The 19,591-nt window shown below is 39.9% G+C and overlaps 1 protein-coding gene across 7 annotated transcripts in view; it reads right to left on the bottom strand.

Moving 5' to 3' along the window:
• Window positions 1–9: 9 nt before the first annotated feature.
• The window catches only part of LOC101160549 (mitogen-activated protein kinase kinase kinase 12), a 29,625-nt gene continuing 10,043 nt past the window's right edge, over window positions 10–19,591 (bottom strand). For 3 of the 7 annotated variants that reach the window (XM_023954888.2, XM_023954887.2, XM_078947095.1), the window contains 13 exons: window positions 15,368–15,901; window positions 13,000–13,183; window positions 12,689–12,880; window positions 12,132–12,290; window positions 9,951–10,109; window positions 9,681–9,789; window positions 6,141–6,250; window positions 5,585–5,701; window positions 4,567–4,704; window positions 3,603–4,314; window positions 3,034–3,101; window positions 1,689–1,989; window positions 10–1,584 (listed from right to left, as the gene is read on the bottom strand). In XM_023954888.2, coding sequence (XP_023810656.1) covers window positions 1,495–1,584; window positions 1,689–1,989; window positions 3,034–3,101; window positions 3,603–4,314; window positions 4,567–4,704; window positions 5,585–5,701; window positions 6,141–6,250; window positions 9,681–9,789; window positions 9,951–10,109; window positions 12,132–12,290; window positions 12,689–12,880; window positions 13,000–13,183; window positions 15,368–15,860 — 2,832 coding nt within the window. In that variant the 5' untranslated portion in view covers window positions 15,861–15,901 and the 3' untranslated portion in view covers window positions 10–1,494. Of the gene's footprint in view, window positions 1,585–1,688; window positions 1,990–3,033; window positions 3,102–3,602; window positions 4,315–4,566; window positions 4,705–5,584; window positions 5,702–6,140; window positions 6,251–9,680; window positions 9,790–9,950; window positions 10,110–12,131; window positions 12,291–12,688; window positions 12,881–12,999; window positions 13,184–15,367; window positions 15,902–16,982; window positions 17,375–19,591 lie in introns of those variants that run through there. The other 4 variants (XM_078947097.1, XM_078947098.1, XM_004068673.5 and 1 more) reach the window with 3 other exon arrangements.

Genomic DNA, 19,591 nt, shown 5'->3' with positions numbered 1-19,591 from the left:
AGACAAAAGTTGGGATTTTTGCAATTAGTCTTTTAATTTAAATCATTTCTTAAATATATTTATTGTACAGTTGAGATGCAGTAAAAAAAAAGTCAACATTTAAATTTAAACGGCACAATAAATAAAATGTGTACCTCTGTGCTGAAAACACTAGAGGGCAGTAGTTCTGCTTTTTGGCAACACTATTGTGGGACACAAAACTTAAAGACACAACTCAGAAAGATTTTAGGGCCTCAAAGACATCAGCACCAAAGTTTATCAGTCCTCCAGGATGGAAATCCATAAAGAAATTATATTAAAAAGTGATCTCTTGTGATGAGGACAAAGTATTTTTTTTTTTTTAAATTAGCAGAAAATAGGTTCCATGATATTAAGTGTTCACTTAATTTACAAAAGTTGTCAAATCATTGCAGGAAAAAAATCCATAAAATGCCATAATTGTTATGCTTAGGATAAAAAAAAACTTCACAGAAATTCACCAATGCCTGTGAAATGTTGCTTTTTATAATTTATTAGATGTTGTGCCTTCAGTCATTCAACTAGCCTTTTTTTCTTGTTCTCATAGTAATTCAAATATTAAAAGTATTTGCACCAAGTGATTTAGAACTTTCCGGTAACTTAAGGTAATATATAGATTAATAAATTAACAAAATAAAGACATCAAGGTTTTAAAAAAACAACAGAAGATGAATGCGGGAGGGAAGCCCGTCTGCAAACCCAAAACCCAGCAGTGGAATGAGCAAAGACATATTGCTTTCTTTCTTTACATCTTCCTCTTTTGTTCTTTAAAAAGTTTTTTTTTCTTTTTGAGGCTTGAACATAAAAAGCAGCTAAAGTTACATTCCACTACCATAAGCTTCAAAGAGGTTTATATAGAACAGTGCCACCTAGAGGAAACTGTCAGCACCTTCAATGACACAATCTCATTGAAAAACAGTTGTTAGTTTGACATTTTTACAAAATTAAAACACAGAAATATAAAAACAAAAAAGGTTTAAATAATAGCAAACAATTTGAAAATGTATGTAAACATTATCCATGAAATTTGTTCTAAATGAATAGAATAGTGCATATATTTTAGAACAGAGGTTAAGACTGAAAAAACAAGAATATTTAAAAAAAATTTAAAAAGTAAAATATGAAAAACAGCTCCCCCCTCCAAAAAAAATTACATTTTCATAGACTTAATATAAATAAGATGACAGCATGGACACTAAAAATACAAAATTAAGCAAAAGTAAGAGTACAAGAGACGTTAAACAGGTAATAGTCTTTGAAGTTTTCTCTGAAGGCGTAAAAAAAGCAGGGTCTGTTGCTATGGAGAAGTCCCAGGTTGCTCTATTGGCTCTGCAAGTGATTCAGGTAAGTTGAATTGAAGGAAACTGCATTCTTCCTTTCTATAGTTTTTAAAAACATCTCCTTTTCTCACTGTAACGGATTAAAACTTCTGATTTTGTCACTTTACAAATGTCAGTGGCGTTCAGCTGCTTGATTTCACCAGTTGGTTGGAGGTTGGCTGGGCTCTGCGCCACATGAGTGGTCCAGCTCTGTGCTGTCGCAGTCCGAGTCGTCATACAGGCACTGCTTTGGGGGGAAAAGCATGAGCTGGGTGAGTCTCACCGCGTTGGAGCATTTGTAAACAACTAATGAAATATTTCTACCACTATTTTGTTTCTGTTTTTACCCACCTCATGATTCTGTTCGTCCGAAGCCAGCTGTGTCTTCACCCGTTGTAGAGCAGCTTCCTTTTCGGATAACCCATCAGAGGCCAGCTGGGCCGGGTCAGACGGGTCGGCAGGAATCTCTGAGCCCTGAGACAGCAGGTCGTCACTTTTGTCATCCAGACGCTCGTCCGTGTTGGTGCTCACCACGTCAGGCGTGCCGCTGTGGGAGTGGTCGGTGGTGTTGCCCTCCTCTCCGTCGGACACGGACAAGTTCTCTGAGCTAAAGGTTGACAGGGACTGACATTTGGGGATGCCCACAGGTCGCCTGCAGACAAACGTGTGGGTTCAGGAGGTTAAAAATGTTATAGTTAATTTCTGCAACAACATCAATTTTCATGCTAAAGATTATGCCTTCTAAAGCGTAAGCACGAACAGGAGCTTTTATGGCACATTAACCATCATGAAAAATGATTTGCTTTACTATGAGGATGCTGTGATGTTGATGCATCAGGGCAATAATTGTGCTTTAAGACTCCACTCGCAGTCTTTAAGTGAAGAGCAGAGTCATCCTTCAACTGAGTGTGTGCATTACTAAATACAAATGACATGATAATGTATTTATTAAGGACATCTTTATACTTAAAGGATAACTCAGAGGTATCATAAAAAGTTAATAAATAGAAGAACCAGGAACATTTTGAGTTCCACATCACTTTCCGTTTTGGACTCAAAATGTTTTTTGTACACAAAAAAATTACATTTTGCCATTTTCCTACTTTATAATTTGCTCTATTAATTTATCCATAAAAATTTGTTTGTGGAAATGCTTGATATTTATCTTTTATCTTCTTTTACAGATATATTTTTGATTATATTCATAAAGATTCAACACATTATGTGAAACTGTCGAAAAAACACTATTCCGAGAAGTAAATTTTGCCACATTTTTACCTAAAAAATCACCAAAAATTTGAGATCTAACTGCTTTTATGTTTTATAGCAAAAGATCAAGTATAGAGACAAAATAAAAACGTATAAATCCACAAAAAAAGCAAAGAAAAAGTCAAAACTATGTGATAAATGTAAAAACAAAAATCAGGCAAAACTCCAAAAATGACAAAACTAAAGACTTTTTGAAAGCTTCATGTTTAATTTTGTATGAACAATGCTAATAGGCAAGTTGGTTTCATCCCTCTGTCACTTTAATCAGCCAATGTGATTGGTAAACTTACAGAGAGAAAATGTTCACAGTCCGAACTGACATGTGCGTTTCCTACTCTATATTGTGTGTAAACCAAAAATGATGATCACTATATTAAACTACTATGCATCCTTATGTATAATTATATATATATTGAAGTCTTGTTACCGTCTCCGTGGCGCCTCCACTTCACTGTCCGCTTCTCCCTCCTCTTCCTCCGATGACACTCCACGTCTCTGTGGACAGATGAATGAAGTGTGCTTCAGTGAGCACTTCTCAGATAAACCATATCTCTGAATAAGTATCTTTAAGTGTCACATTTTTGCTTTGTCTTTTGTGAGTAACCTTCAGAGAAAATAAATCCTAATATTCCTGCCAAATGGAGGCAGTTCTTTGTTAGATTAGAAAGACTTTATTAATCCCACGATGGGGAAATTCTTTTTGTTTGCGGCAGCAAAAAACAGACAACCAGAAAACAACAAAAGTGACATTCAAAACTTTGTGTTTTCTGTAGAACTGTTTCTGTAAGAATGAACGGCTCCTCATGGTAGACTGCAGACCACAACATTAAAAAACAACAGTAAAATCCAAAGGTCTAACTTTACAATACTTTTGATCTTTCCACTTTGACTTATGAGTTTGGACATGTTTTCAAAAAGGCATTAGAAGTGTTAAGATGTTCCCAAGACACAAGAATCTCGTGACATTAGTACCGGTCCCTGCGCTGCAGGCCTCACCTGGCTGCGGGTAACGGCTGCCCTGTAGAGCAGTGCTGCGGGAGTCAGCCGCTGACTTCTGGGGGAACGGGTGATCACCGTCCCTTCCTCCTTCTCCTCTCCATCGTAGGACACGCGAGTGCTCCCGAGAACAGACGTCCTCCCAGCGGTGGCTCCTCTGCCACAGGGAGAGTCCGGACTGCTGGAGAATGGAATAGATGCTGCGTCTTCACTGGGCGTGTCGCTGCGTAGAGGCGTTTCCACCAAGTCATCATTCCCCCCACCGACACTGGGCCTGTCGGCTGGTTCTTCGGGGACCCTGCTCTCTTCCAGCCCAGCCGAAGCGCTCTGGCTGCCTGCTCTGTCCAGCCCTGGCCTCACCTGACCTTTCCTCCGGCCCTCGGCCTCCAAAGTGGTGGAGATGAGATCGGGGCTGGAGGAAGACATCTTCTTGAGGAGCAGGTCGTGCTGCAGGCCTCTAATGGCAGCGCTGGGGTCTAAACGTTGTTTGCTGCTGGACATAGAGGAGGCAGCGTTGATCATTGCTAAAGACGAAGACAGAGTGGCTTTAAGTTGAGCTAAATCCCCGCTGCTGCCTCTGCCGGCTTTCCTGTAGCGGGGTTTTCCTCGGCGTGAGCGGCCAGGTGATGTGGAGCCTTTGTTGGGAATGGTGACCTGAGTCATGGAAGAGTCCAGTTTGGGGAGGATGACCTCTGGCTTTAGTAGATCTGGCCTGAAAACAAAAAATTAAATAAAAATTTTATTTAAAAAAAAAAAAGTTTCCTCAGTAAGAGCCAGTAAAGTATTTAGTCTTCCAAAAGAACTGCTGCAGTCACTTCACTAAAGTAGGTTTAAAGTATTTTTTCTTCATTTCAACTAGTTAAATAGCCGTGCATGCATTCATCCCCTGATCCCCTGCAGCTGCAGTCAAAGTCAGAGGATGTGTGCCTAAACTCAGACCGACTTCCTTCTGTGCCATTCTTACCTCTTGCTGTGTGAAGGAAGCTTCTGGGGTATGCTGCGTTTCTTCATGAGCTTCTCCATTGAGTTGGAGGAGGCCGACTGTCTGGAACTGTGATGCTTGAAGCAGCCGGGGTATTTTTTGTCCAGAGACTGCTCCCTCCTGGTGTTTCAAATACACAACCATGACTTATTTGTATTCTGAGATGGATAATGGACAACACCAAGGCCGTGTCATACAGCCACATTTTGCACATATTGCATGGATAAAAACTAGTCAAATGTGAATATACATGAGGAGAAGTGAAATTTTCACAGATGTATCACAAATAAACCACATTAAAACCACTGAAGAACGAATAAACCATGCAAAGAACACGTAAATCAACGTAAAGGCCAAATCTGGCCCAAACTGTGTGCGTCAATTACTTAATTGTAACGTGATATGTGCGCCGTATACATCAGTGGTACATACATGAAAAGTCCATTAGACCTACGTGGAATAGTCGAGGAAAGCAAATGTGCGTATGCAACTTGCAGAAATCACACAGATTTATACAATAATTGTGTATAAAATACTTAAAATAAAACAATTGCGTATAAACTACTATAAAAAAAGAATGGCGTATTAAACTACTTATATTACGTATAAACTATGTAATTCTCAACCAGCCAAAAATTTTAAGCAGCTCAAAACCGAACTCATGCTAAGACCCGTCTGCCCTTGACGGACATCTGCACTCATCGACGAATGCAAGAAACACTTATGAATTAGGTAAATCACACATGTATCACAAAAGACCTCAATTTCATATGTGGAAAATGCGCAAAATGTACGTAGAGGCTGTGCGACACGGCCTTCAGAATCTGCCTTTTTACAGCAATACACAAAGGAAAACCCATTTGGTTCAGATTTCAGGTCTCCATTATTGGGATAAGAAGCAGCTGCAATGAAAACATGCAAACAGTCAAGGGCTAGTCTGTTTAATGCCTCTCGATTTGTTGGGATATACCACTTAAGACTCTCCAAAGTGTCAACATACTTAAGCAGCTCTTTCTCTTTGATCTCCAGCTGTAGCATGATAGCATTGAGCTCCATGTAGAGGTTGTTGGCTCTTTCCAATTTGCGTTCGTAGTGCTCTCGGATGTCTAGAGCATGTCTGCAGAGGGGAGAAAGCCACAAAGAGAGTTAAAAAAAACACGATTTAAGACATTTATTTTCATTTATCCATCCATTTTCCAAATCCATTTTATTCCTTTTGAGTTACGGGGTTGCCGGAGTCTGTCCTAGCAACTGTTGAGCAAAGGCGGGATCATTTACTTACATATGATAACAGATTGAAACTTTGTATACAAACCAGCCTCCATCTGTGTCAGTGCAACATGAAGATCAAATCCTATTTGGAAGCATTTTCTAGAATGTTTTCAGCAGTTTGATTGCTTTTATATAAAAAGGACTCTGAAGGTTGCTCCAAACACATGTAGCAAATACATCAACACCTTCAGGTGAGCTCCTTTAACCTGATTATAAGGTGAAATGTTTGTAGAAACTGTTTTATTTCACTGAAAGGGGAGAACATGGAGAAGCGTTCGTTCTACCTGAGCTCCTCTCTACGCCGTTTGATGAGCTCCTCATCCAGCCTGTGGAGGCACGTCCCCTCAGACTTGATCTTCTCAAAGTGGTGTCTCACCTCGTCTCTCCATTCCACCTGCAGAAGCACAAGCAAACCAGCTGTTTGTTCCAAAATCAAAACATATAATATATATATATATATATAAAAAAAGAAACCTTACGTTTTAGAAATCAGAGCAAAATTCCAGAAACCAATATGTGATTCCAAAAAAAACACAATTCCAAAAAAAAGAAACAAGATAGAAATGAATGGTTTTAGAAAACAAAAGTAACTTCCAGAAACCAAAATTAAATGTTAGAAAATTAAATGAAAGAAAGAAATCATTTTGATTCCTGCAAATCACCTTTGCTTTCTGAAATGTTTTCTATGTTTTGGTTTTTGAAATTTTGTTCGGATTTCTGAAATGTAATTTTGTTTTTTTTAAATTATCTATTTAGCCATTTGAATTATCTTTGTGATCTTTAATGTGTTTTTGCTTTGAGTGACTTGTTGATGTGATTTGCACTTCAGGGCCATCGTAGTTCTGGGATATTTTTTGTCCTCACTGCACTATTTAGATGTAGTTTTTGTTCCAAAGACAACCATCACACATTAATTCTTTCAGTTGTTTTCATCATTAAAAAAAAAACAGCCCTTTTTCACCTCGATCACATTAGCAAATTCTCTACTTGATAGGAATATAAAGTAGCGACTCAAGTTTGTCTTATTGTTACTGGGAGAGCTCTTAGCTGAACATCAGGAACAGTTTGTCCCTAAGCCAACTGTTCGGTACACAAAACTGAACATGAATTGACATGACACAAATCAATAAAATACGATTATGGATTCGAAAAACTAAGCACAAAGCTTTTCATCTGCACGGTGCAGGATGGCAGCTATTTTCTGCCTCCTGTCATGTCAAAGGACAGATGAAGTCAGATTTACGAGGTGAATTAATCTGGTGGATGTGTGCGTATCTGCCGTGCGTGAGAACCTCTTCTTATTAGGCTAATGGTCTGTGTGCACACTTTTCTATGTCTCCTCTCTGCTTTTTGCTGCCTACCATTAAAGTAATCAATACAGCAGCAAATTCTTCTTTCTAATGTCACAAGAAAAATCCATTATGTGGCAGAGAAGAAAACTGGGGAGGGTTTTTTACGGGGGAATGGAGCAGGGAGAAATGAAGGATCAAGGATAAGAGGACAGAACAAAGGAGGTTTATTTATTCTCTTTGTGGGATAAAGAAGGGTTGCACGGATAAAATCTAATTTTTTTTTTTAGTTTGTGTGTCTGTGAAGACGGGTGTCTAATGGCTGTATGTGTGCTTGAGTGATAAATGGGTTTGTGGCACAACAAAGACACGTTTCCCACAGTTTGCTGTCTGAGTCTGTCCTTGGTCTCTGCGTTTCAGACGGTCTAACACATTTACTGCACACTTCCACCCCCCACTTAGTCTCAGGTAGACACACCACTTCCTTTTTAATTGAAGAGGTGATGGGGGATGGAAAAAGGTCCTTTGTTTGACCCATGTACTAATTGGAATAAACAGAAAGGAGAAAAATAACAGGAACTAGAAAGAGTTGGGATTGAGAGAACAGTTTGTTGAGAGAAAAACTGGAGCTGCGCTGGACTGGAAACACATGGCAGCCGCTTCAAAACAACACCAGCAGTTGCTGAGGGGAGAGACATTTCATCTTTTATTAGGGGTGTGAGAAATAATCTTTGAGGGAGTTTTAGGGCCACCAAAAAAAAAAAAAAACTAAAATTACGAGATTTAGATTTATGAGAAAAAAACTTGTACATTTACAAGAAAAGTGGAAGTGAGCATACAGACCAGCAAGTGAACGCCGCACAGCAGACCGACTTAACTCAATTGAACAGGTAAGTTGAATGTTTATTGATAACGTTCCAAATGTTTGGAAATTCATTTGTTTGATTTATGATTTATTAATGTTTTATTTATTGATGGGTGATTTGGAGGATTTCTGCAGCCCTGAAACTGCAGCACTTCAATCCTGTCTTCCTCCACCAAAGACAAGATCTCCACGTTTGTGTGATGCTTACGTCTGAGGAGCAGCACTTTTTGGCATTTTCAACGTTGTAATGCTATTATAACAGACTATTTTCTTTCCTCTGTATTGTTTTATGTTGAAACAGGATGTTTCATCTGGAGGAGGGGGCGTATGTAACACTGCTTACTACTGCATTGGTTCATGACGTAAGGTACCAAATGAACCTCTGGCTATGTGAATATGTGTAGAGCTGTGACGGTGTGGGATTTTTGATCACCGCGGTGATGAACCAGCAAGGGGCGCGGTGTGGCGGTTAACCCCCCCAACACAAAATACCCCGGCGGCCGCGTTGCAAAGGAATACTACAATTACAACGCAGTATTCTTTATTAAGAAATAACAGTAACAACTAACTACTACCTATCTAACTAATGAATTAACTATATAGGTGTTGTAGAATGTGTATGTCTGTCAACGCGCCGCGTGTGTAGGAGGAAGGAGTGCGCACAAGTGTGTTAAATTACGAGACTTTAAGTTGTAAATTTACAAGAAAAAAACACGGAAATTTACGACTTAAAATCTCGAAATTTAACATTTATGAATTTCTGTTAAAATTCTGTTAAAATTACGACTTAAAAGTCGTAATTAAAAAAAACATATTTTTTTTGTAAACTGGCCCTAAAACTCCGTCTTAATAATCGATTTTGATCAATTCATTTCTTTTTATTTCTATGACCCAACCAGATAAATCAATCTAAGGCATATTCTTAATCAAATTGACCTATACCATTATAAAGTCCTTTCGAAATGAAAGAAATCCATCCATAATTGATATTGGAAAATACCATTTGAATTAATGCACCAGTAGGTTCATCTTACTATAACATACAAACTACCAACTGCATCACAGCGGACAACACACAAGTGATGTCAGCAAAAAATGATCAAGCATCATTCCAGTCCAATGTGTGGAAACACTTTGAATTTAGCACAATCATGTGACCACACAGCGTGCTAGAATGTTCTAAGAATATTACCTTTGGATTATTTTGATGTGGAAAAACAACAGTGGTCTGAACTTTATGAAGCTACAATGTGAAATGGATTTGCCATGAAATCTTGTTTTCTTGTTAGTTTGGAAACATATTAAATTTATGCTTAATTATATTACAAGAAATACAAGGAACCTGAAAAACTTCACCTTCATTGTTCAGTACCCTGGTATTTATTTTGTTGAATATTTTGCTAAAGATGTGAATCAGATCGTTCAAAATGAACCATTATCGACTATGAATGGGATCAGCAACCACTAATTATGATATGAATTGAATCGTTGTTAGAATGAATTGTTACACCTCTATTTATTATTTTTCAAAAATTAATTTTAATTTTTTGTACAAATAACTGTACTACAAAACAAAAAGAAAAGCAAACAGATTTTCCTAGCTTTCTTTATTTTGAAAAGGCACAAAAAAAACACTGATATGAGGGATTTAATATTTTAAAAACACTTACCTGAGACTGAAAGTAGCTTTCCTGTGGGGTGGACAGTATGTCTGCTGATGCGATATCCAGATGGAGGAGGATCTGTCTGAACGAGGGCCTATTTCTTGGTTTGCAGTTCCTGTAAAGTTTCAATATCCATTTATTAAAACATTATTTTGAAAATCTTTTGATTTATTTGATACATTTTTCTGCCTATACAGTTTAACATTTAGTCATTCTACTTTCTTAAAATCATCAATCTTTCTAAAAGAGTAAGTTTGCCGCCTATGCGCTCCTCACCAGCACTGCCTCAGCAGCAGTTTGAAGCTGTCTGGACAGCTATCAGGAACGGGAAGCTGGAGACTGTTGTTGCCGACTCCCCATATGATAGCAGAGGAGTCCACGTCCTTGTAAGGGACCTCGCCTGTCAACATCTCCCACAGCACAACGCCAAATGACCTGCAGATAGATGTGGCATTGTTTTCTCTAGAAAGCAGTGATAAAGTGTCTTTTTAAAGTCACTTTTTAAGTGAAAGTGTCTCTACAAGAAAAATGTTTGGTGACAGATTTCTAGTATTTGAATAATCTTATTGTCTCCAGAGTTTTCAACCCATTCAAAATAAAGCGCATATATGGGTACTTCAATTGTAGAAAAACACAGAATATATATCAAATGATTACCAGAAACTCTGACAACGTGCTGTAAAATTAGTTTGTGCTTAACACATTAGGATGCAGCAGGTCCATAGGATGGGTTACCATGGAAAGTCTGCTGCTGGTGACTCCCTGGGTTACCATGGTGACAGTGAATGGTATCTAAGGTGCATCATATGTAGAATCGCAGGGCGGGGGTGTGATAGCGATCGTGTGGATATTTTTAGAATTCCTCCATCTTTGTGTTTATGATTCATAATATAGAAATGCACAGGAAAAAAAAAGAAGAACTGACGTAAAACTAGATGGATCTCTCACTGAACAGCTGTTTCTGCTTCATTTTGATTTAAGAACATAAATAGTGAAAAAACATATCAGATTTTTACCTAAACATAAAAAACTGAAAAAGCAACAAAAATGGCATGTACCATTCTTCTGTGTTACTTTCACTGTAGAGGGCTATACATACTGTTTGTGTATACATGACAACAACATTGTTATATGAAAAAAACATAACTGATTGGACCTATTATTTATTACTAATTTTTCTGCATTGCATTATTGCAAAAAATGTTTTTTGCTTTTAAATCTAAGTTACATAAAACATACATTCAACAAATATGTAGTTTTTTTACACCGTAAAACGCTAGAAGAAAAATGTAAAGAAGAAACGGAGACACTAAGTTACCATGGCAACAGTAGGGGGAAACCTGCTAATAATGAAAAATAAATCCATTTTGGATTTCTTTAGTGTCAGCTCATCACATTACTTGAAATACGAATGTCAATCATTTCTTTTTGCTCAAATGAAAGCATCGATGGCAGGAGTGGTGAGTTTAATGGAGCAATCAACCCGTCCTGTTAAAAGGTTAGATTTGATCTCTGCTCCGAGATATCAGCCTGAATGTACATGTTTAACTCTTCTCCTTATTGCTTTTAAGTTGAAATAAAAGTGATCCAATACTCCCGATACTTTAGAACTTTTTTCTTGTGCTAAAATGTGTCCAATCATTAAACTGTAAATTATTAGATCAAGTCTAGCACTGAGAAATTTAATATTATGGCAGAAAAAAGCTTATTTTCATATGTATTTAATTTAAAATTAAGTCTAGTCACTTCATCAAATGTTATTTTTTTGCTGCGTGGCTGTGTCCCCCCATTTTTGGTGCATTTTTTCCAATGCTAATATTCTTTTTTGATGTTGAACCAGCTCTCTAACACCAACACAAAGCAAAATGTGTAAAATATTTCAGAGCACTTAACAACAGACTATCCTTCTTTGAAAGTTTTTTTTAACTATCAAACATTAAGTGATTTACATAAACGAAAACAAAAAAAAAAGTACAACACAGGCAGGCTTTCCTTTGCTTTCTGCATGGAGAGCTTTTTAATCCTATTTTCACCCTCCAACTAATAGCACTGCTGGCTCAAGGCCAACCCGTCTAAAGGCTCGGAAGGTTATTCCAGCCTCTCCTGAGCACTGCAGCATCTGGCAGATCAATTATTAAATTAGCTAGCGTTCCTTTCAGGACAGAAAAGAGGACTGATAGAAGGATGTAGTAAAGCAGAGAGAAGAAAGCAGTATGCAGCGAGAGACCGAGGCTTCACATAGGGCAACCCATCAGATATGGCAGAGACCCTATAGAATTTCAAGTAATGAGATATTATACATCATACTGAATAGATTTTCTGGGAATAGGATCCCTTTATCCTGCACAGTACCACACTGCAACTAATGAGATTCAGTGTTGATTTGGTGGATGATAAGACAAAATCACAAGAGTTCAGCGCTGGGACAGGATATGTCAAAAGGAGCGTCACACCTACCAGATATCCACCTTCTCTGACACCGGCTCGTTCCGGATAACCTCAGGAGCCATCCAGGCAACGGTGCCGGCAAAAGACATCTTGGTGCTCTTGTCGCTGAGCTCCTTAGACGTGCCAAAATCGGAGATCTTCACTGCATCATCATAGGTGATCAACATGCTGGAGTGAAATTTGAGTTGACACATGGAAAACAATTAAAAAACATGAACATTTTTAATTAGGTGACCTGTAAAGCTTTAGAGTTAGACTAGGTGAGATCAGAACTTAACTTCCTGACTACCAGAAAAATATGTTGACCATTAAAACTCTTTTGTTTATATCCACCAAAAACTACAATTTTCATTGTAGTCACGTTTGGTATCTTTGAAAAGCCCTGGATGTCTTCTGTAGATCCTAAAAGGAGTTAGTTCAGTAGACTAAAGTGGCTGGGAGATATCCAGCTTTAGACGTGACCTCTACAGAAAACACAATTGCATTGCTGGTATTGAGGAAGTAAACCTAACCTTTGGTAGGTAAATAATGAAAACAAAATATTTTTGGTCTTTTTGCCAACTCACTTGGGTGATTTGAGGTCTCTGTGGATGATCTTGTGGAGATGAAGGTAGTTCATGCCCCCAGCGATGCCCATCGCCCAGTCCATGAGCAGGGACGGGGTGATCTTCCTTCCTGCTCTCAGCACCTCATACAGCTGACCCTGAGCACAGTACTCCATGATGATGCAGTAACAGGGAGCCTGAGTACAGATACCTCTGAAAGCATCAAAATACAAAAGAAAGAGTGAGACCATCTCAAATGTCGGTAATTTTGACCTCTTGATGCCATCTGAAGGCCTAATATACTGTAAGTTTGCATGATAAATCCTCCTCACTTGAAAGTGATGATGTTGGGGTGTTTGAGCTTCCGTAGGTGCTTGATGTCCGTCTCCTTTATGTTCCGCACTTTTTTCACGGCCACTTCCTGTCCGTGCAATTTGCCAAGAAAGACGGCCCCTTGGGCTCCACTGCCCACCCACTGCAGGTCCGATATCTCCTCGAATGGGACCTCCCACCCCTCTGAGAAAAGTCAAAGACGCAAATCCCTCTGTGAGTTTATTCATGTTTATGAAACACCAGACAGTTAATAATTTAACAGTTTTCGCGCAAACTCATGACCTTTTACTTCAAAAAAAGTCTGTTAATCAAAACCGTTTTGGTGTTGATGCTTAAAATACTGCATGGTCATAAATGTCCCCGGAGGACGAACATTCATTAGCCTGATTGACTTGGATCTCTTACTGAACCAATGTTGACATTTGCCGTTCAAGTCTTGATAACAAACATGACAGCTCGCATAAACTGCTGAAACGCATGTGATGCCGAAGGCCCCCCTGTTGACTTTAGTGATTCTGACACCTCCCCGTGTCAAAGTAATATCTCAAGCAGTGGGCAGCAGTGATGCTAGCTTAAAAAAACAATTATAAAATAGCAGACAATGTTGATGCTGAGGTTCAGTTTGATCTTAGATGGGGTTGTAGGGATGTTCGATTGTAGAAAGAAATTGTAATCTCTTTTTTAAATCATAATAATTTCTTTAAATGGTATTTTAAACTTTTGGGGGATTTAAAAATGGGAATTAATTAATTACTTAATGGGATTTAAAATAAAGTATTATTTAAAACATTAAAAGCCAAAAAGTTTCAAGATAAAAGCATCTTATAAAATTTGACATATCTATATGTCATTCTGGCACTTGAAACATGTTCCAGTCAAAAACGTGAACAACCCAGATCCTCAGCTGTTATCTTGTTCTGCAGCTGAACCTCACCTCAACCTAAGACTTCAGGGGTGGATGCAGACAGACAGGGAGCTCTAATGTGCTGTGGGTAATTCTCCTTTAGTCCTCTAAAGCCTGCTTAGTGCCATTGTGGGACTGATCCCAAACAGGGGTCCAATGTTACGAGTGGCTCAAAAAAAAAAAAGAGAGGATTTGGGGGCCTAATGTGGATGTAGGGAACAGAGAGGAGGGAGTATTGCTGGCTACTGTGATATCTGTGTAAGGAAAAGAGATTGGTAGTGGGGAGGTGCTTGTCAGGGTAGCAGGGGGCTGCAGAGACAGACGTGGTTCTGCTGCTGTTTTAACCCAGGAAGGAGAACCCAGACACATTTATCACATTAATGAGGAGAACATGAATGATTAATGCTCTCCAGTGATTGACTGAGAGGTCAGCCTCTAACAAGGCCCCTTGTATTTTCTACATTAAGAGCGGGTGATCTCTGATCATTTTGGATCAAAACAAATTGCTTGATATAAAAATGTTTGCTTCTGTTGGTCCGTCACAACAAAGAAAAGCTTCTGTTTTTTAGCAGAAAGCTTCTAAAGAGACTTTTTTTATTATTAGAAAAGTACATTTCAGGAGGTCTATTTAAAACATGTGCTATATTTTTTAATTTTCTGGACTAAGTGACTCCTGTGCCAAAGCAAAGAAGAGAGGAGCAGATTGGCTTTGAGTGATAACAGATCAAGACGAAAACCAGAGGAAAAGAGACAATGAGAGATGGATGAAGGGGAAAGAGAGAGTCGAGGGGGAAATCAAAGTAAGGCAGCTGATAAAGAAACGGTAAATGCAGACATGATGGGGGTGTCGAGCTGCCAGCATCTCTGACAAGAAATACCGTTTTCATCCTTTTGGGTTTGGCATCTTATCTAACTTTACACGTTAAAGCTATGACTGCCTATTAAAAGAGTTCATGTGAGGGTGTGCTCATGTGTGTTTGTGTGCATACACATTGGAGCGTGCGTGCGTTTGTCAGGTTTGTGTTAATAGAGATGAGAGGCACGGGGTCAGAGCGTGGCTTTGCATAATTCATGAAGCAGATTTGGCAGAGGAGTCTCGGGGGAGCCCCGCGCTTTTGTAGTGGCTGCAGACATAAACAACACAGCGTCACGGGGAGCTAGTTTCACTGAGGGGGTGGTGTGGGAGGTAGGCACGGGCAGGAAAATGGATGGGAGGAGGTATCAGGGGAACATAAGCCCTTCTGCAGCTTTGATAGAGTCTCCTCTGAGTGCAGCTCGCTCATGTCAAGGAAGGGGTTTGTTTACAACGCGGCATCATTTTTCCACCCGCTGTTTGATGTAATTAAACTGAGAGATAAGATTGTTTAATTGTATTGACCTAAAATAAAACTGCAGAGATGGCTTTTCTCTAAAACCAAAAAAAGATTGTGTGCACCAAGACTAGATTTCACTGCAAGACTTACCATCAAGGTCGTGTTTGTGTTCTGTGGAGTAAGCTTTGCCAATCATGGTCCAGACAGGCCGCAAGCAACCAAACAACCCCTCCAGAAATCCTCCTCCGCCTCCCGTGGACTGGGTCTGTAACCTGGCGTCATTCGCCTGGCTTCTGACCACAGAGCTGTCCAACTCCGGCCCCTTTTCTTCTGTCCTTCCAGAGCTCCCATCATGCTCGTGGAGCTTCAGCACGCTGTTGTTGAAGTGCTCCTGTTGTTCCTCGCTCGGTGTCTGGTTGTGTCCGGCTATTTGGCCTTCTCCTCCCCCGCCCCCAGGTTCCACAGCCTCCCCGGTGTCTATGGAGATGACGTTCCGGAGCACACACTGAGTCGGCGTCAGGTCCATCTCCGGGGTGCACGGCGTGTCGGCATCGAGGCGACGGAAGGATGGAGGGTCCGAGAGGGGTGTGTTAAAACCAGAGAGGGAGGGGGAGGGAGCACGAGGTTCATGGATGAGCGCCATGGGGGACAGTGGTCATCAGACTGCTTGAAACAGCAGGAGCCCTGATGAGACCAAAGAAAAACAAATCAAATTAGACGTTCAAAAATACATTTAAGAAAAAGATTCACACCTTAAAAGGTAAAAATCCTGACAGCAGGACTTCCCATCATCTGAGAATCACCGTTGAATGGTGACCAAGGTAACAGCAAAGATGCAAAATTGTTTTGCATCTTAAGTTAATTTAGTACACACCCAACACACTAAAGATGCACAACAAAAAGATTCACAAATAGTGTGTGTGTGACCTGCTGGGAAACATGCAGAAGAGTGTGAAGGGTGCACATACCCACGTCAGGTTAGAAAATCTTTAAAAAGCTTAGTTTAAGTATAAACTTTGCCATTTCCTTAAATTATACTATTTAAATGCAGTGGTGCATAGATTTGTATTTTATGTATACATGTTTAATCAACATGACTATATGGATAAGGATAGTTGATGGTAATGGGAGAACTATTTGCTTTCTTAAAGCTTTCAAGGACAAATGGATTTTAGTGAGAACTATGCCCCATCGAAGCTTTCTGAACGGATGGACCCTGTTCTCTCAGCTGCAAGTGAGATGAGTAACAACACAACTCAAAACCACAAATGCATTACAATATTTTTTGGCAAAACTCAGTATTGCTTTATTATAGGTGCACACATTTTACACATCTATCCCTCATTAAAAAAACAATTCAAAGATTATGAATACCAACGCTATACCAATATATATTAAAAGTTAAAAAAAAAAAAGGTATTTCTTTTTGAGGTAACTGATCCTCATTATAACTTTGCGCACCAGCAAGAAGAAAGCCAGACACATCTGGTGTCACACATCATTCACATTCGAGTGATCCTGTCTAATATTGGCTCCGTTTCATTTATCTTTATGAGGAGATGCCAGCTGCGCCTCCGGTTCCAGGCCAGCGCAACGCGGACGCTCCGGAGGCGCACCGCCGCCTTCTCCCGACGCAGGCGCAGCAGCTCCGCTGACAATAACTGTCAGGTTCCGCTCCAGCACAACTGTTTTTGTTAGAGTCATCAGGGAAATAAAAATGATTGTTTTTCCAGCAGCGCCTTAGCTGTCAGCACCTTCGTCTTACCTCAGTGCCGCCTGCTGGACTCCATCGCTGTTAGTACCGCTTATATATCCCACGTCAGATTGTGATCTGAAGCCTAAAAACACGTTAGATGGGTGGATCAATTGAGGGTTGCCATCCGCGCTCCTTTCTCCTCCACCTGGATTCGTTTGTTTTCCTCCCCGCTACGCCTCCTCCCACCTTTCCATTCCCCTCTGAAGCTGTGCTCTGCGCACACTGGCGTCCACTCCACGGCGTAGTAAACACGACCGACGGGAAGAGGGAAGATGGGAGAGAGGAGGATGGGAGGGGAGGTCCGGTCCTATCAGAGCGAAAATGCGCAGTGACGAGAGGAGCGCGGTGATGCGCGGGACCAGCGCAGGTGTGCGGGTCTGTGGTGTAAGCGGAAAGAGGGAAGAGAGGCAGGGAGTGGGGGGAGGCGATACCTCACCCGGTATGTGAGGTGATCAAAATGATGTCATTGCCAAAGCATGCAGCATTTAACCGGTCAACACTGTTTAAATCCCTCCAAAACCCTATTAACAGCCTGTGGGTGGAGGCGGGGGCTGTAACTGGCGCATAATCTGCAGGCTCCTTCTGCCGCAAACTGGACCTACCCCCCCCCCCCCCCCCCCATCCACACACACACACACACACACTAAAACACACACATTGCTTCTCATCTTCAATCTGGATTGACCTATTTCTATGAGAAAAAAGTAGAACCACACACATCCAGGACCTAAGTGGGTCTATCCCCAGGAGTGATTAGTCTCCCTAAGCAACTTTGATTAACCTGAATAACCAGATAACTATTAAAAAGGGGATCTCACTTTGTTTTATGTCTTAAATGTACATAAACACACCAAAGCTTTCAAAAAAGATCTAGAAGATCAGTTAATACCATTTCCTATGTTGAGCCTGAGGCAAAGGAGCAAACATGGGTCTGGAGAACATCTCTGGGTCACATAGACTAAATTCAGTAAGCTCCATGAGCAATCAAATAAAAACCAGCACAGAAACTCCAAAAACAAAAAGAAAAGATGAACAGGAATTTAAAGGACGTTAATACTTGCTCATGTGCGGCAGAAATAAAACATTGTTGTCAGTTTTGAAACTTTAAACATAACCAATGTGTCCAAATTCCCTCACATTCTAGTAGGATGCATCGATACACTTTCTTCATTATTCAGTTCAAACCTCAATTTTTGGGTCACAATTTTGTTTCAGTTCAATGTTTCAGTTCATACACACACACACACAAAATAAAAAATAAATCATTTTCTAAAAATGTTGCTTATAAGCAAGTAACAATGAAGAAAACATTTCACTTGGCTCACAAGCCTTTAATGTAATAAAACAATAAAAAATAAATCCTTAGATTTAGCACAACACAAGTTTGACACTCTAAATATAAATTCAGCTGGGGTGCAACAATATACTTTCCTCATGATTCAGTTCACTGGTGTAACAAATACTTTGGTTTTAAAAAGATAATTGCGGCATCCCTAAAATTTAGTGCACTTTAGGGGTGTTTGAACCCACAATTCAAAAATCCAGGGTCCTGGAAATTTCCAAGAATTCTTTGTAAAAACCTGTGCCTCGATGGTTACCATTGACTGTGTACAAGAACTGGACTGAGTGCCCCCCCCCCATTCCATACAGGACACCTGCTGGCTCCGAGAGGCCAAAATCATAGACTTCTATTGAGAAATAAACAGCTGTTACTTAGTCATTTTATTTGTCAGAATTCCCATTGTTGAACTGCTTTTTATTGTTCATTGTTTTTCATAAGTCACAGTTTTTGCATGATGTTTTTATACTTAAAGTTATTCAAAACATTTGACTGACAGATTCTACTGATCCGCTTTCAAACGGGGTGTGGCCTTCCCACAAGCTCACTCCTGCTTGCCATGGAAACGAAGACTCAGACCAATCAGTGCTTACTGACGGCTTCCTGCTCCAACATGGCGGCATCCGTATCGCGAAAAAATGGCAACTGAATGAACGTTATTGATTGGAGCTGGAAAGTAAGCCATATTCTATGGATGACGTCATCCTCACTGGCAAATATAGACCTCAATGCATTGCATTTGAAAAATTTATTTAAATATGTTTTTTAGAGATTGTCCACGTTTTCATCATCAGTGGATTCATAAATAGTCCTTGTACCAGATTTTTACTTTGGCAAATGGGTGACGTTGCATTTGCTGTAAAAAGAAAGTAGAGAGCAACTCCAAATTATGTTAAAATCCATGCACTATATAGTCTTTTTAGGGGTTTAGGGTATAGCAAAGGAAATCTGACATAACTGAACACATTTAATTATCACGTTTGGTTTCGTCCAATCTTTCTAATGTTAAAGAATTCACCAGAGAAACGCTTCATGTGCCAAACGAGAACCGCCTCCTTTAACTGTATCAGATCACAAAATCACAGAAACAGCTGACCCAGAGAAGGGTCAGATTTGACAAACAGTTACAGATGCTGTGTGGCGATGAGGAGACTTAACGGCTGCTGTGAACCCGAGTCCTTCAGTCCAAATCCAAATCCTTCCCTCATCTCCCAGATTAAGCCTGCACATGGGTTTAAACCCATAGAGATGACCTCATCGCTCAGCTTGCAGACACTGG

Source organism: Oryzias latipes, chromosome 5, assembly GCF_053564925.1.
Source record: "Oryzias latipes strain Hd-rR chromosome 5, Olatipes_Hd-rR_3.1".
Taxonomy (NCBI): domain Eukaryota; kingdom Metazoa; phylum Chordata; class Actinopteri; order Beloniformes; family Adrianichthyidae; genus Oryzias; species Oryzias latipes.
The sequence above is the reverse complement of the archived record's forward strand: the minus strand, read 5'-3'. Positions and strand labels throughout refer to the sequence as shown.